At 42.3% G+C, this 18902-nt stretch overlaps 1 protein-coding gene across 1 annotated transcript in view; it reads right to left on the reverse strand.

Moving 5' to 3' along the window:
- The window catches only part of radil (Ras association and DIL domains), a 37497-nt gene extending 21418 nt beyond the window's left edge, over positions 1–16079 (reverse strand). The window contains exons 1-4 of the mRNA XM_061230471.1: positions 15545–16079; positions 5579–5695; positions 4747–5039; positions 1956–2654 (exon numbers count right to left, since the gene is read on the reverse strand). Coding sequence (XP_061086455.1) covers positions 1956–2654; positions 4747–5039; positions 5579–5695; positions 15545–16079 — 1644 coding nt within the window. The remainder of the gene's footprint in view (positions 1–1955; positions 2655–4746; positions 5040–5578; positions 5696–15544) is intronic.
- Positions 16080–18902: the final 2823 nt, after the last annotated feature.

Raw genomic sequence — 18902 nt, forward strand, 5'->3', positions numbered from 1 at the left:
CTTTGTTTATGGACTTCCAAAAGTGGAAAATTAGAAGTGACCTATCATAATTGGGTCTGAATAATTTATCACAGTTAACAGTTTGAAACTGACCTCATTGTGCAATTAAAGTGCATGGCGTCCATGAGCTGGACAACCTTTGTGAAAATCTTCAGATAGGGTTTCTCTGGTGGTAAAATATCACTTGACCTGTGGAAAGATCACTTGAGACTGCTTGCTGGTTTGCATTTTCTCACACATCAGCTCATCTCCTGCTGTCTATTTTTGGGGGTAAGGTCTCAGACCACAATGCGACCCACAATTAGCAAACCGTCTGAGGAGCAGAGGAGCTCTATGGTCAAACCTTAATGCTGTGATCACAAGCTTAGCTGTATGAAAGTGACCCTACAGGGCTGAAGTTTTCCTTCATTCGTTAGCATCCTTTTTAGTACGTACTGGTCAATGCGCTGATGCAGCCTTCATTGAGTGACAGCGGTAAAACCATGTCATACTTCTCAGGTTAAATCTGTTCATATACAGGAAACTGCCAAATTAAAGGAGGTATGACTCAATTAATTAATAACGAAGTATATAGAAATCGGGTGCTTCCGCAAACATGTGGTTTCTCAGTTAACTAAGCAAATAATTTTCCAGGATGTTAATTTTAGTGTACAAAAATGCTGGGCTGCCCAATAATTTTGGCTACTGTAGCTTGAAGAAGAGATTGCCCTAATACAGAAATTTCCAATGAAACAGTGGCTAAGGTGGTGTTGGCATAAAGTGTAAGGAAAAGACATCATCAGTTAGGGGCAACTTTGGCTGAAAGCACATGTTTCTTGTGTTGTCTGTGCATTGGTTCAAGATGCATGGCAAAACAGACAAGCAACTCGAAACAGCTGTCCATCAATCTAGGGCATGAGCTGGCAGTTTCATCAAGAATAGCCTGTCAAGAGCTTAACAAAGACGTACTATATATTACATATGCTTGGTATATATTTTGGCAGTTACCTGTACATTACATCTTTAGCAATCTTGATTGATAGGTACATTTTTACAAACTGAAAAATCTTAAAATATTGACAGAACTTGAGCATAACAAACATACAAAATTACATACTCCCCAAAGACCAGGTAACTTTAATTCAGACATCAGCATTACCTGTTCCTAAAACAGCGCATATTATTCACTTTTGATGCAGATACTGATAAAGGAAAGATGCCAGGTGCTTTGACTAGGATTTTAGAAAAAAAAAATCTGCATCACATATTGTTGAGCTGGTAAATAAAAAACAACACCTCAGCTGAAAATGTCCCTGGGACTTAGGGACTTAGACTGTCCTTTCAACAAGTTCATCTCCCATTCAATTTCATTTTGACACCTAGCTTTTTGGGAAATGCAATTATTACTTGTTACTCTGAGCATTTGCATTCGTATAAAATAATATAATTTCCCCATTTCATGAGCATACAATAGAGCACATTAACTGTGTTGTTTATAACTGGAATTGCTGTAATATAGGCCGATATCAGTTGTAATATGTCAATAAATAGACATTGCGAATATTGTCTCATAATTAAATTTGAATACAAATTTGATATAGATATGCAGTATATATGTTCCCCCACCATAGTATCCATTTGATAAGTGATAAGGAGAAACTCATTAATTCATCAAAAAGCCTTTGTAATTACAGTCATCATTCCCCACCCACTGCACTGCACTGGCAATTAAATGTCAGATCACAAGAAAGCTGCCACAGCTTGAGGAATGTAATTATAAACGCAGGGGAAGGGAGCAGGGCTGTCTGCATACACTCCAGCACTGCAGCTGCCTCCATTTCACACACATTTCTGCTGTATGAGAGCAAGGGAGGGAAGAAGGAAATAAGAAGAAGCACCACAAAACAAAACACAAAGTTTCAGAGACGACAGACGACAGCCCACTGCTTTTTTGTTAGGGGAAAAGCGACACTAACCCAAGCTATAGACTGTATCCTTTTCCCAATCTTTAGGAGGAGCTTCCCAAAGCTCCCCGGCTCAAAGGCCGTGGCCGAGTGCTTGACGCACAGGCAGAGGAGGAAGGCCGGGGTCAGCTTGTGGTCATCCCCACCTGGCTCAATGAGGGACATAATTCTGCCGATCAGCTCGTCCTCGTGGCCTTTCTCGAAGTCCAGCTGCAGCTTCCTCTTCTGCAGGCTGCGGGTCTTCACCAGGTGGGATTTGGCGCTGCGGACGTCCCTGCGTCCCGGGACCCTGTCCCTGATCAGGGAGCCGCACATTCGGCAGGCCTGCCCGCCGGGCCCCTCGGCCTCGCCCTCGTGCAGCTGGCCGAGCGTCCGCAGGCGGGCCAGGGTCTGCGCGGGCAGGGGCTTGGAGCTGAGGGGGTCCTTGTAGAGGAAGATGTAGTGCGCTCCGAAGGAGAGCAGGTCCCCGTGGCGCAGCTGCGTGGTGCGCTCCGCGCGGGAGAAGTTGACCAGCACGCCGGCCTGCGGCACGGGCTCCACCGCCAGCCTCTCCTCCACGGCGGAGCCCGAACGCCGCGTCACCTGCACCTTCTTTATCTTGCAGTGCAGCGGGAGGATGTCTGGGGACGACAGGCAGATGTTGGGCCGCGCCGAGGCCGTCTCCTGCCCCACCGTGTGCTGGTCCCGGTTCAGCAGGTACACCAAGCAGTCCTGCGCCAAAACATAAAGCCATGCGCTCAGCGACCTCCTGGCCCTCTGTCACGATTCAGTAAACAATTCCCAAGACAAGGGAATGAAAACAAGGTGTGATGATGAAACGGCAGGTGGACACACAGATGGAGAAGTAGGCAGGATTTTTATAGATGGAAATAGGAAACGTCTTATGCGTGACTAACATACTGACTCTAGTATTACTGTATTACTGAACAGACATTTGGTGCAAGGTGAGAGACAGTCTAAATGCTAGGGCCGAGAGATGTTTCATACACCAGTTCAGTCCGAATTTTCAGGGGAAAAATCTCGGCTCAACTACCTCCACAATACAGTATGTACAAGAACACATTTATGTCCTTTTTTTGATTAATTTGGACACAATACAGACAATGGGCCTTGAGGGCCCGTGTTGTCTCAGTCACGATTATGCAGTGATTTCAAAGTTTTTGCTTGTGTACTAGCGCCCTTAAGGACAAAGATATTCTTTCAAAATGATTCACTGGAGCCCATTGTGATCAATTTCTACCTAATTGGTTGTGCAGGGAGAAAAGCAACGTCATGCTGTAAGGAGAACGCAGTCGATTAGAAATGCTTTGAACCCAAAGAACAATGGGCCATCTGTACACAGAAGAGGCTTAGGGCTTAGGAGGCTGCAGCATGTGCTCTCGGGCGCAGGCAGAGATGGGGATCTCAAGCTAGACAACCAGGAATTCAGAAGCGATTGACTGAAAACTCGTTCTAATCCCTTCCTTTAACGTCGGCATATTCTGACTCGGAAAATTCTAGTACTGTGGAAGTATCCTTAGTGTGGTATCCTTGCTAAGACAGCAAAATATTGAAGCTCAACTGATATGGCTCCATCACTGCAAAGTAGATTTATAAGTAAAAGAAAAGCAATGCCATTTCATTTGAAACACAATGTGAAAAATGTTTGCAGTAGAAAACATGAGCTGTAAATACGTCACTGTGAAATTATTTATCTTCTGCATGTGGAGAATTTACATTTTTAATGTGGGTGGTTGAGATTTCTGTGACATATCTGTCAATCACTCTTTTTATGTAGATTTGCTTTATTGAAACGGCAAATGTTTCATGTCAGACATGGACATATACACTTTGCTAGTAGAAAGTGTGCTTTGCCAATAGCTAGATACACACCTTTTTATTGGAAGCTTCATAATTGGTGATATAAAGAAAAAAATTACATTCATGGAGAATGGAGCACTTGCAAAATTACCAATGAAAGACAAGATCCATTTTGATCCGTTTTGATGACCTTCAGGACTATAGCCTACTTACTGAGACACACCGTGTTAGCCAACGCTCAGTGGAGCAGACAGGCTGGCAGGTTGACTGCAGTCTTACGCTGGGCCAAGCACTTTATTCCTGAGCCCGCACATTTCTCACTCTCTCTGAGCTGCCTCCCTTTTCTCACAGATCAGAAGGGGTGATATGCCAGCTCCATATGGAGCAATTATCAAACAGCCTTTCGGTATAACACCCAAGTCTTCCATTTTAACTTAACCTATAAACTGATAGATGTTTACTGTTTATTCCACCCACAATATGATCTGGATTTTTCATGGGCATAAATATACTGCTAATGGCTAAATGAAATCCTGACTGAATTGTGAAAAATAATTATTTACGATTTCAGGACACATAATGATGGTCCCGCATGGGTGATTGTGTACATTACCTGTCGATTGTGATCATGTGTTAGCTGTCGATTGTGATTGTGTGTTTCCTGTCGATTGTGATTGTGTGTTTCCTGTCGATTGTGATTGTGTGTGTTTCCTGTCGATTGTGATTGTGTGTGTTATCTGTCGATTGTGATTGTGTATGTTACCTGTCGATTGTTACCTGTCGATTGTGAACGTTTGTGTTACCTGTCGATTGTGATTGTGTGTGTTACCTGTTGATTGTGAGTGTTACCTGTCGATTGTGATTGTGTGTGTTACCTGTTGATTGCGTTAGTGTGTTTCCTGTCAATTGTGATTGTGTGTGTTACCTGTCCATTGTGATTGTGTGCGTTACCTGTCAATCGTGATCGTGTGTGTTACCTGTCGATTGTGATTGTGTGCATTACCTGTCGATTGTATCCTTGGAGCAGCAGGAGGTGTGGGGACTGGTAGAGTGAATGGCGCACTCCCCCGCTCTCTCTCTCCTCCTTCCTGTGCCCCCCCTGCAGCCCATCCCGGCCACTCCGGCCCCTCAGGGGCCCGGGCAGGGTGGAGTAGTACCTCTTGGGCTCATCCCCGGGGCCGCCCACCAGGTTGAGGCTGGTCTCGCTCAGGCTGCGGCAGAAGGTGGACCCGTGGCTCAGGGTCATGGTCCCCTTGGCCCGGTTCCGCTGCAGCTTCCTGGCCTGAGCGTTGATGTCTGCGGAGAACAGCCGTGTGCAGCATGTGACCCCCCTGTGCCAATGAGGCATTACAGCAACGGCAGGAAGAACAGGGCACATCTCCAACCACCATGAAAGATGTCTTAAGCAGGAATGTCAATGCTATTGTGAGATACACAGGCCTTTGGTGATAGATGTACAATATGCACATGCAATGATATCCTCAATCGCTGATAATTACTGAATATGCGTCGTCATCAAGGATTCAGACCCTGCTATATATACTGCTACAATCGTTCTGGCTTTGTCTTATTTTTCAAGAATATCCAGCTGTTTATTATGCTAGGTCTTTAGGAACATCACACCAAATAAGCCAATATGCAGTAAATAGTTTTGACAGGTAAGGTAAAATCCATATTGAGATTGTAAACATAAATTGGATAAAGTTGCAAATACCTGGCCTACAGACACTATTAGATTCAATGGCCGCTGTGGTCTGAACCCTGAGGATACAGGTGGAGATGATGGCATGGCTAATGCGTATGGGTGAAACACCATACCTGAGGACAGTCCCCACCTTTAATACTAGCAGTGGAGGGCTTTACCGAGCGCGGGCCGTGGGGCGAACTTCGCGCTTTAATATACCCAGCTCTACCCATAGGAGGTGCTAGGATGTGGGAGTTTTTGTGGACTCCTACAACAAGGAAGGGCACACTCAACCACTGCCAACAAAGATACTGATGGCATGTGAATACAATAACACACAGTCATTTGTACCTGCAAAAATACTGTAATAGCACATCAGTGTTGAGCTTCTGGGGAGTTAGGAGTCATTAACACGGAGCTATGATTTATCTTACAGCCAGTATATAACCAAAGAGTTCTACTTACAACACTAAGTGAAGAGTAAGTTATCACGGAAGGAATTCTCTATTAAGGGGAGCAATTACTGCAAATTACTTGATTCTCCAGCCATTAAGAATTCAAGGCTACAGAGAGAAGGTGGATTGTCTTTGAAATTACATGCAAATCTTGTCTCAGTACAGCAAGCCTGAAAGAGAACACTGTAAAGGTCACGGCAAATGATTAAAGGAGGAAACACACTTTTACTTTTAGATGCAAACATTGTGAATTTACTTATTGTCACAGAGAGTGCATTAACTTATGGCATGTTCCTGTGACGGGAGTAACGTTGATTTCATTACAAGACTTCATCAGTCAAACACAAGTCTCTTCCTCCCTATAACCCTCTCCTCATAACCGCCCTCACACTGTATACTGCATTCTCCTACTAGGATCAAATTTGCTGCATTCTGCTAATAGGATTCAATGAACAGCATTTTCCTACGAGGATGAAATGCACTGGATTCTGCTACTAGGATAAAATGTACTGCATTCCGCTACTAGGATAACTTGTAGTACATTCTGCTAATAGGATAAAATGTACTACATTCTGCCAATAGGATCAAATGTACTACATTCTGATATTAGGATAAAATGTACTACATTCTGATATTAGGATAAAATGTACTACATTCTGATATTAGGATCAAATGTACTACATTCTGCTAATAGGATAAAATGTACTACATTCTGATATTAGGATAAAATGTATTACATTCTGCTAATAGGATCAAATGTACTACATTCTGATATTAGGATAAAATGTACTACATTCTGCTAATAGGATCAAATGTACTACATTCTGATATTAGGATAAAATGTACTACATTCTGCTAATAGGATCAAATGTACTACATTCTGATATTAGGATAAAATGTACTACATTCTGCTAATAGGATCAAATGTACTACATTCTGATATTAGGATAAAATGTACTACATTCTGCTAATAGGATAAAATGTACTACATTCTGCTACTAGGATAAAATGCACTGAATTCTGCTACTGGGATGCAATGTACTGTATTCCACCACTAACTTGTTAACTGTCCAAGCTGTAGATGTTGGCTCTGCCATTCGACACCAGCCATTGAACCAACATATTATCAATCTTAACCGCTGCATGGCGCTTTGCATGTATATTTAATCAGTCAGCTGTGGCTCTGCCCTTTCAGGTCTTGCCATAACACTGTAAACATCAATGTAACCATAATTAAAACACAGAAAGACACATTGCTGCATTGCAGACCACTGTACAATACAGCTGACCATAAAACAGCGTCTGCTGATTCACAGGTATACATCTTTAGAGGGAGGCCAGAAGAAATGCCCTACTGTCAGAACCAATGGTGGATTTGTAGATTGTACATTTTGGTGCTTGTACTGATGTGCTGGGTTTTCAGTTGCAGGCAGATGTGTGCACACTACATAGTAGATTCTACTGCAACTGAAGGATGGGCTGAATTTGAGGAAGGATACAAAGGGCACAAGCAAGAAAGAAGACCTTCGGATTGACACTGAGGTCACACTTTTTCAGATATAGCAGACACTGTGCATACAAAATACGTAGCTTTCACAAAAGGCGATTAAGGAGCACTTAATTCATTTATTAGACTTATTTTTTAGACTTATTGGTCTTCTGCTGCTGTAGCTGATCCACTTACAAATTTGTGTGTTCAGAGTTGCTCTTCTGCAGACCACTGTTGTAATGCGTGGTTATTTGTATTACGGTCACCTTCCTGTCAGCTTCGACCAGTCTGGCCCTTCTCCTCTTACTTCTTACTTCTCATTAATAACGTGTTTTGGCCGCCGAACTGCTGCTCACTGGATGTTTTTTTGTGTTTGGCACCATTCTCTGCAAACTCTAGAGACTGATGTGTGTAAAAATCCAAGGAGACCAGCAGTTTCTGAGATACTCAAACCACACTGTCTGGCACCAACAATCATTTCACGGTCAAAGTCACTTAGATCACATTTCTTCCCCATTCTGACATTTGGTCTGAAAACATCTGAACCTCTTGACCACATCCGCATGCTTTTATGCATTGAAATGCTGCTGCCCCATGATTGGCTGACTAAATATTTTCATTAACAAGCCGGCTTACAGGTCATAAAGTGATCACTGAGTGAATAGACTGCGGGCATTGTGAAAACCTGCCTGCTTATTAAGAGCTATATATCATTGTGATAATACATAGGATCAGGTCCTTGTACATGTTTGTTGACAGCGAGCCAAGCGCACCCATTAATTATGAATTTCATTCCTTTGGGCAGACTTATGGGGGCTTCATTAACCTTCACTAATTCAAATGCTTCAATAACCTCACATAGCAGCTGTCACTTAAATAAATTTGGTGGGAGATGGAAGACACATTTTCTCAAAATACCAAACACACATTCTACTCACTTATAAAGTATCCATTTGTCCACTAGCTTTACCCTTGAGGACAAAATACTGACAGGGGACTAAAGTGCACAAGAAATGAACTCACACGGACTCTGTGACCTGGTTTCCCTGCCTCATTTTCACTAAACGGCAGATGAATGACACATGAAATAACCTACAGGAGCTGAAGTGGAAGAGTAATACAAGTATTCCACAATCTCCCCTAACAGAAAGATGCATCTCATATTCAGGTCTCCCATCTAGAGTGTCACCTGGAAACTGTTACTCCTTCATGGAAATCTCTGAGCTCATATACTTATAACATGGTGTCGCCATTTCATCTTCATTATCTGAAAACAGACTTCTATTTTAGCAATTATTTAGCAAGGTTTATCTAGTCAGGCTTTCGATGGGCAGAGGGCTCTGATATGGCTGACCGATAGACCTGACTGTGTGGTGAATGGGCAGGGTGGTGTTCCCCCTTCACTGACTGAACCTGGTAAATAATAAAAGAATCCACAGTACTGGGTTTCAGTTTTAGCGAGTCTCAGATCAGTCCCTTTGAGCTCCTTGCCCCTCAGAACTGCTATCCCTGAGTGTGACTTTGTGACATTTTGAAACCAGACATTTCAGAGAAGAAAGCCAGGGCTTCAAATGTCAGCGCCGACACCAATGATACATGAGAAGGAACGCCATGTTTCAGTGAAAAGTGTTACCTCTCTGTGAGATCACTGTGCATTGGAATAGGGGCGGAAAACATGAACAACACTTCAAGGGGAGCCCCTCACCGTCCTACCAGACCTATGCCTAGTCCCTTGGAACTGAACTTTCTGTTACACCATTGTAATTCCATTCATCCATTCTACCTAGGATGGTGCATAATGAACAATCATCTTACGGACACAAACAGTAAAAATCTGGAACCAATCAGCTGAACACGTGATAATATGTCTCTGGAGAAACAGTTGAGCACACTCACATTAAAAGGAAGAAAGTATGATCTCAGAGTTCAGAATTAATACACAGCCATCATGGTGAATTCTCCTCTTTTATCCTGTTGGGATGTGCATGCACTGTACGTCATTACATAATTGTATTGTGCAGTTAAACATTTCCAGATAAATGTTAAATATTGGCACAGTGTCAAATTGGTGACTGTAATAATCAAATGTCTTTTGTTTTCTTAAACCGATATTGAACATTGTTGAAAGTACAACAATGCCAATCAATGAGAAAGGCTCCCTATTCCAAGAGAGAATACTGTCAGACAAATGACAGTCAGCTGCTTCAAATTTCACAAGTTTACCATATTGCTCCAATTATTTATAAATGTAAAAGAAAAGTATGTCAGTGTATTGGCTATGTCCTCGGAAGGCGTTTGTACTATATAAGATAAAACAAATACAGGACAAGAAAACTGCAGATGAGGGCCAGATAAATTAGTTTTCAAGAAAGCAATTGTGAGGCTGCAAGAAAAGAAAAAATCAATTAGAGCTTGTGCAGAATGTTTGTGTATTCAAAAGTCAACAGTATTGAATGTCCTAAAGAATAAACTAACAACAGGATGACTGGATAAAATCTCTGAAAAGCTGTGAAAAAAATCTAATCTAATTTGTCAACTTGAACACTTACAAATGATCTCCATACATTGGGGGTAGGAGTATCACAGGACACAGTGTACAAAAGAGTGAGAAGCAAATGACAGAGGCTACGCTTTCAGATTTAAACTGCTCATCACCAGCACATAAAGGTGAGATTGCAATTAGCAAAAAAAAATACAAAGACAAGCCTGATGAGTTTTTGGACAGATGTGACAAAGATTAGTATTTGCCTGAGCCTTTGCCAGTGCAAAGGCTCAGGCCTGTATGCCTGTATCTAGAACCAGTTCCTTTTGTTGATGATGTAGCCAGTGATGGCAGCAACAGAACGACAGCTGAAGTGTACAGAAACATATTGCCCACCAAGTCATTGGATGGACGTTTATCATACAGCAAGGTAACGACCCAAAACATACAGCAAACTTAACCAAGGTGCTACTCAGGAAGAAAAGGTGGAAGTGCTTGACATGGCTCATTGAACCCCATTGAACATGCTTTTCACTTCATCAAAAGGAAACTGAAGCCTGAAGCCCCAGCAAATGCAAAGCAACTCAAAGAGTCAACTTCAAAGGTGCACATCATGAACCTAGTGATATGCATGATTTACAGATTCAATGCAGTCATCAATTGTAAGGGGTTTGAAAAAGAAATATTGACCTTGCAAGTCATTCAATTTGTCAAAACTTACTTTGTTCCATACCTATGCTGACTTGAAATAGGGGGACTGTCATATAATAAATATATCAATATGTTAAAATGTAAAAAAAAAAGAAATATTCAGAATTTTGGCTCATAGTCATTATTTGATTTTAAATACAAAGAGGGAAAACCAATTTTCCATGATTGTCCCAATACCTTTGCATTTATGTAACTGTACATGGTTACTATTGTAGTTCAGGAACATGCACAGTAATTGTTTGTGTACACTACATTGTTGAACATTATTTTCATGTAAATACTTGAAGCTCAAACAAAAACAGATGAAAATATGTGAGCCACGTTAGTGACAGTGGCCATGTCAGCTATACAGGCTTTGCCACCTACAGAGATGAGATTGCACATACACATACAGCATAGTGGAGATAACCTCATTCTTTCCACTGGAATATGTGGACTGGTCCCTCTAGATTGAGTACTGTGGTTACATACAAAGACAGGAAGATTTTATGATGGGCAGAGGGCTGTAATGATGCTTGGATAAGAGACCTATCAGTCTGTCACAGTAGCAGATTGAGAGGGAATTGGTGTGTTGCCTGTCTAATCCATCAACGCTCTCTCTCTGCACTTATCTGACAATGTGTGCCAGAGCTGTTAAGCAGCAAAGGACTGGCACTGATGGTGCCTCTAATCATAGTCACAGTTCTTCTTGTGCATTGATCCCCTCGTAGATATGTATGTAGGCAGTCAAAAAGGGTCAAATCTATCTTTATAAATACTATAAATTATTGTTTATAGTAATGATATAGTATAATTTAATGTAATGACATACAAAGAAATACAACAAATAGGACTAGAAATACTAGCACATTGCAGTTATAATTTGGCAAGAAATGACATATGGGATGAAAAGATTGAAAAGCAAAATACACTGCAAAAGAAAAAGATAGTGAAAAACAAACACAGCATTTATGTGGTCCACTCGGCTACTCTGAATTCTGAAATGATTTATTATGTGGATAATGTAGAAACTGTACTGTACCTGAAAACGTACATAGAAAATTGGACATTTGTACAACATTTGTAATTTGTACATTGCAGATTAAAATAACCTACTGCAGTTAAATTTAAGAGCCCTGAATGGAGATAAGGAGTTAAAGAAACAATAAACAATTAGGCTGACATTTGCCGCTGAAACCAGTATCAGTTCTATTCCATGTCATTTTTAAATGCTCAGGCTACTAACAACCTTCAACTGCAGTGAATCCGGGAGCAGTGACTGTGCCAGAGAGAGAGAATGATGTACAAGAAGCCAAAACCTGTAAACTTTTTATCGCTACCGTAGGAATACTGAATAATTTACTGAATAAAACTGCAATTCATTGTTCCAGACTGATATACAAAGAAATTCAGGCAAACGGATATTGGTTAGTTGCTAGGGAAGATCAGGCTGGTGTTTATAATGCAACTGATGTGATTCATTCGCAGACACAAGAAAGCAATAATAATTATGCAAATATAGTCATACTTCTGATGTCATAGCTTTAATGAGTCATAGGTAGATGATTTTAGCAATAGAATTATCTTACTGACTTAAGGAAAGGAATTTGAACTTTTTTTAGCTGTTCACATGGTCCAACCTTCAGTTTATCAGAACATCCTATCGTGCAGCAGGGTCTAAATTACGTTTATCAGAAATAAAAATATTTACATTGATTGATTATTGCACATGAAGCGATTGCGTAAAAACTGACCACCAGTGCAAGTTCTGCTCAATTTCAGATGTCTGTCTGAATTACATTGACAAAGAAGATGAGAGGGGCATCTAGAAAGACACAATTACTAAAGCCAATTCAAAATGCAAATATCATTGCACCAAGATACTGAAGCAATGGATCAGGTAGAGAATAAATGATTCAATAAAGTTGTTAGCTGTATTGATTATTTTACTCTGGGGTGTTCTGGCTCAGGCTACAGGCCTTGTTGGAACAGTAATTTAGCACTAGAGGAAGACACACTTTTGTGGACTACACAGAAGAAATGCTCACAGATCCATCATCCAACACTCATCTTCTGTCCTTCATCAAAAATGATAAAGACCTCAGTGTGAATCCTGTTATTAGGTCATACAGCCAAAAATGCCTACCCTGCATCTTTATCAGATTAATAAGATTTTCACTGTGTCCAGAAATATTGCGCATACATACTGTAATCCATAACAATATCAATAAGCGCACTGTCCCCATTTTGCACCATGTGCAATATCATTTTAGACTACATGAAACAAACCAGCTGCCTATTGCTACAGGGAGAGTGCCAAAATACTAAATTATTTCTGTAGGGTGGCTATAGCATAAGAAGATGGCACTGCTAAGAGTAGACCTCTTAACCCAAAATTGCTGAATATATACACTCAGTGAGCACTTTATTATGCAGACATAGTGAAGAGGTTCAGCTGTTTTTCAGACAAAATGTCAGAAAGGGGAAGAAATGTAATCTAAGTGACTTTGACGGTGGAATGATTGTTGGTGCCAGACAGGGTGGTTTGAGTATCTCAGAAACAGCTGATCTCCTGGGATTTTCACACATAACAGTCTATAGAGTGTGCAGTGAATGGTGTGAAAAATAAAAAAACACCCAGTGAGGAACATTTCTGCTGGAGAGCTTAGAGAAGAAGGGCCAGACTGGTCAAAGTTGACAGGAAGGTGACAGTACCGTAAATAACCACACATTACAACAGCGGTATGTAGAAGAGCATCTCTGAACAAACAACACGTCAAAACCTCTAAGTGGATAGGCTACAGCAATAGAAGACCAATAAGTCTAAAAAATAAGTAGAATAAATACATAATAAAATACTCACTGACAGCCCATCTCCCCCCCCCCCCCCCCCACACACATTCCTGGGTTAAACCGGATCCCACAGACTACTGTTTTTACAGCTCCACTTGATCAAGCCAGACAATAGAAATTCCATTGAGAACCCTTTCAGGTTTCCTTTGAAAAACCAATCAAGAGACTGCGGACATAACTCAACTGTACTGCCAAACAAAACCTCATAATCAAGACCGGACTACTCTGGTCTGCATAAGGGACACACGAGGATGATATTGATTTATAAAGTTACTGATATTACCCACATACACATTTTCAATGTGTGACATTCCATATGATTAAGAAGATCATATAAACTCAATATCCACATTCAGCGAAAGGAAAAGCAACACCAAAGTTAACATTTGTCTTTGTACATCGTCCTTATAAAAATATTGTTTTGAAAAACAATGAGCCAATATTGTTGCTGAATTACTTGTAGTGTATCTCCTTGCTTTAAGCTATGCAAACTCACAAATGGCACTATCCTGCCAATTATAAAGCCTGTAGGTCATCTGGAACTTCTGTAAATATCTAATATATCCTTCACCACAAACAAAACCTGTCAGGGCCAATCAAAAACATACATTAAAACTGAAATCCTATCAAAGAACTCCAGAGAGTGAACTAACTATCCCTATAAGTCAGGACATTATCTATTGGCTAGCAAACCAGCTAAAAAATGTTATTTAAGCCAAGCTAACATCCATAATCTCCATAACCATCCATAATCTCCCAATAAATACATTAATGATGTTTATATAAACTTCAACACTATCAATTCAAGATTAAAAACGATCTTCACAAGTACCTTTCCATGCACACTTTACAAGAAAAATTCTACACCATAACTGATGCATAATCTGTGGAATTGTAATCATGATGATTACACATCTCTACATTAATTTACAACACCAGTCCCAGCGCTACATAACAAAGTTAATAACATGTTCTGTATCACGTGCTGACTAATGTTATTTATGAGTCCACAGATAAGTAAGCCTTTTGGCAGCCATGTCAGTCCATCCTTAATGTCTTTGAGATGGGAGGAAAATCCATTTACAGACTTAGGCCAAACGGAGGAGCAGGCGTCTGCTCGAAGGCTGACTTACCCATCTAGCTGATTCTGCTGAGTACTCTGCCGCCATTGATTGGGTAAAGCTCCCCTGGGGGTCGAGTTCCGTCATTCTAGTGGACCCTTCCGATGGTGAGCGAGACATTTAACGGCACATCCGAAATCCTATATTACCTGTCTTAATATGACAGTCGCTTAAATGTTCTAAAGGTTACCCGTTCAGAGATGGCGGCAGAGGGTTGTGCTGACAACGCTGTCACTGTCGACACAATAGATTGACAATGACAATAAGCCCAAAGTGGTCATCGGCCATTTTGGAAAATGAAGGATCACAGGCCAAAAAATAGCGTGTTCACATCCCCCATTTCACCCTTGTGTTGTATACTGTGTCCGGGGCCATTTTAATATGCACCCTCTCCCAAGCCTCTCCCAAGGCTGATATAGGGGTAGCTGAGGCAGCAGTTCTTGCAGAAAGGTGGCCCTAACACATCTGGTATAATGATAATGCAAAATTTATGTGTGAGCCTTCAAAAACCTTGGAGGCAGCATGGCAAGGTAAAGTGTGACCTGTTCGGAACACACCAGAACTCACGCATTTACTTTGCCATGAAGATTTGCCCTTCTCAAGAAGTCCAGATTGACTGCGCATCAATGCATGCCTTAATTTAAGAGGCACACTCATACACGGTTATACTGCCATGAAAACATAACATGCTGTAAGGTGGGTATACGCTGATATCTAGTTGTGACAAGTAAATGTAATGATGCAGCCTGTTATGCTCTCAGTAGCCAAATTTAATTCAGTAGTTACCGATTGTGTCTGATTTTAAATTCATTTAAATGCTTAAAATTGTGACAGTCTTTCCTTGAGCCGGACAAAGTTTGCTGACAGAGGCAGCACTGGGCAACAACGGAAACATGCAGCCTTTGCGTACAGTACACAACAAAATGGAGTGAATAGTCAACAGAGAATTGGGTGTTATCCTGAGTGCACAGCTGGTTAAACTCCTCAGACAGAATGAGAACTGGGGAGTAATGGTGACAGCGCTTACCGGCGGTGACCGTGTCCTTCTCCTTGGCAGCCAGCTCCTCCACCTCCGCCCTCCTCCGGAGCTCGAAGCGTCGCGCGAAGCCCTCCTTGGGCTTCCACAGGTCCTGCAGCAGGAGCGGCTTCTCGTTGTCCCCCAGGGCCCTCAGGCACTCAGTCCGCCAGTGCTTCTCGGGCCCCTCGAACTTACCAATGACGTCGCAGAGCACGAAGCCGGCGGCGGCCGTCTTGTTGAGGGAGTAGCGCTCCAGGGCCTCCTTGATGAGCTCCTGGGCGCTGGAGCGAGGCGTCGCCAGCACGCTCTTGTAGTTGGCCCCCGCGCAGATCTCATCCCCGAAGATCTTCAGCACCCCGGGGGCGGAGGTCTGGGTGGAGAGCTCCGCCGGGTCGTCCGTCACCTGCTCCGGGAGGTCCGTGACGGAGCGGCGGTCCCTGTAGCTCAGGGTGCGGTACAGCACTTGGGTGAACGTGCGGCTCTGTCTCTTCAGCTTGCTCTTGGAGGGCAGAGACATGCTGCTGGCAGAGGAGCCGTAGAACATCACGCTTGGGCTCGCGCTCCCACTGCAGCGCAACCTAGAACTAGAGCAGAGAGCGCCTACACTGAGGGGAAACGTTCACTCCAACAAACGCCACAAAGCTCACTAAAAGCAGCCCAGTTTTAGAAAAGCGGATGTGTTTAATATCAGTTAAGTGTATAACATTGAAAACAAACTCAGTCAGATATCTAGTGCTTTATTAACATAAAATATATGGAATAAGATCATACGTAACATTCAAAATGAACTTTACATTTCTCTTCCAGCCACTTCCAACCCACCTCATCGTCACCGGATGGCCGTCATTGACAGCTGTGAAAAAAGTCTATCCCGTTGCCCCCTGTTACCACCACTCAGACCCCACTGGGGGCAGGATGTGCCTGGAGCACTTATCTCAGTAAAGCAAACACAGGCGTGTCCAAATATAATATTGGGGAAAGATTTAAAAAAAGGTCATGGAAAAACAGCATCGACACTGAAGAGAGGAGATGTGAAATAATTTCTGATGCAGTATTCCCAGGATGTTATGGATAGTCTGACACCTGACTGACACCACTATCTGGTGCTACAGAGAAGGAAATGGAGGCCTTTAGCCCACATATGCAATGCAGTCTGAAGGTTGGCATAATAAGCCCGTACTGCAGTTAAAGAGACACAATTCATCTGTTAAGATATAAAAACACCCTAAAAGGGATTCTTCACCCTGAGCACATACTCTGGGAAAAGGAACAGGGAGGCCTGCCTGAGGATCTCAGTGACATTAAACTGAACAGTGATAAGTGTACTAATGAGAAAGAAACCCCACTGCAGTCTGCAGCACATGAATTAATTTGGCATGGAGTATGACGGCTGAATTGCAGAGAGTACAATCTGCCAGTCGCATCCCTCCTTGGAAAAGAATCACAACCGGCTCTAGGTTCCAACAGATGATCCACACCTGTGCTATTCACGAACCGCGTGTGAGGTGGCATGGGGGGGGGGGGGGGGGAGTGTAGCCCTGTCTGCTTTCTGCAGCCATTGTGTAAGTGGTTCAGTGGTGGGTGCTGCCGTGGTGCAGAGGTACCTCTCAGCTGCAGACAGAGACTGGGGCTCAGTGTGCGCTTAGCTACCTTACTGCAGAGTGCCTTCTCCCCTGCATCCAGCCAGCGTTGGGTGTGCAGCGTACGACGGAGGTAACGCACTATATCCCCGCAGCCCCACTTCATCGCAGAAGCCCTCCACCCCGGCTGCAAGAGGACAAAGGGGATAACCGCGTCAGCTGAACATACAGTAATGCATGCAGATTCCACACTAAGTGAATAGTGTGCGTGCTCTAAAAGCAAGGATGTAAATGATCCACGCCCATTTCTGTTATTGAAACCTTTTGCTCTCTGTTGAGGATTCAGTGGTGGTGTGCAGGGGGGAGGGGGCTAGGTGAGTGCAGACACGCCAGCTCTGGCTCTACTGCACACAATCTAAATGAATTCATCAGCCACTGGCTACCCTTCGCTCAGAACCTCTTTTTAAGTACACCAAGGTAACCAATCATGTTTCTGGCAAAATTGCTTTTCATAGCTGTGAATTACCTGCCAATTCGCAAAGCAATTGACAGCAGAAAATAGACAAAGAGGGAGATGTCCAATAGGCAGTGTCCTTAAATGACTAAGCCAGGTGAGCCAGCAGGAAGCCATTAATCTTTAAAAGCTCTTAAAACTAATAACATAGTGATTAGCTACCTGCTTATGCACATTCAGTAAGCACAATGCCGAATTTGCTCCTTTGTGTTAATTCAACCATTCAAAATAAAGTAATCAAAAAATCACTTTTCATTTCTGTATCATGCCTTAGAATGCATTTTATTACACCACAATCAGCATAATTGCCGATCACTACCTTCGTCAGCTAAAATGAGGTGAACTCAAAACTACATTGTACCGAAATATATATGGCCAATTGCAAAGCTTTGTATTGAGAACACATAGCACAACTTCAGCTACAATAGGATTAATTGCTTTAATTGTACGAAATAGCATAGCTAGGCTACGTTATAAAGTCGACATCAATAATTCTTTTTTTGTTTTTGGGCAGTGAATTAAATGTGCCGAAGTAGACCAATACATCGAATTAATGCAGTGTGCGTCCCTATGTGTAGTTCAGACAGTTAGGTCTCCAGTAGCAACCACCCGCCAACAGAGAGGCACCTGCTAAACATTTAATTAACCAAAACTACGCCTGTTGCAGGTAATATACAATAAGTCTTAAGCCTAATTTCCGTTACCTTTAGCTAAGTATTTGGTATATCACATTTCGTTAGCAATACTTTTAAGATAATAGGATATTAATAGGCTTGACAGATCATATGAGACCACTATTCGCTGTAATAATGCAGATTATGTTACTGCCGTATGAATTATTTGTTTCTTTAAATTTAGTATGTTCTAGTCTCAATAACCTGCATCGGTATTGGAGTTTGCGTTTAAAATGTATATGTATTTAAACCATCTAGCAACAAAGACATCAGGTGCTATACTCACGTTGTCTGCAGTGGCAGTACCCATACTGCTGGCATTCTCGTGTTCTTCATGTTTCCTCACACTGAATTTGGAATGAATTGCAGTACAATTGTCCCCGTCCAATGTACAGCGCTGCCGCTATATTATCTTGCCTCAGAACTTGCTCAGTCTTCGGTGTTCGCGTTTTCCTCTATTGGCGCGTCTCTTGGGGCTACCCTTTCAGATCACTAGCGTCTGTATCTGCATTCCCAGGGTCCGACTCTTGCCGGAGATATGCGAACTCTGTGAGCTTTCGGCTGGTGTTTGGACAGCATTTAGCCTATCTTTGAACGAG

This window comes from Conger conger, chromosome 2 (assembly GCF_963514075.1).
Source record: "Conger conger chromosome 2, fConCon1.1, whole genome shotgun sequence".
In the NCBI taxonomy this organism is placed as follows: Eukaryota; Metazoa; Chordata; class Actinopteri; order Anguilliformes; family Congridae; genus Conger; species Conger conger.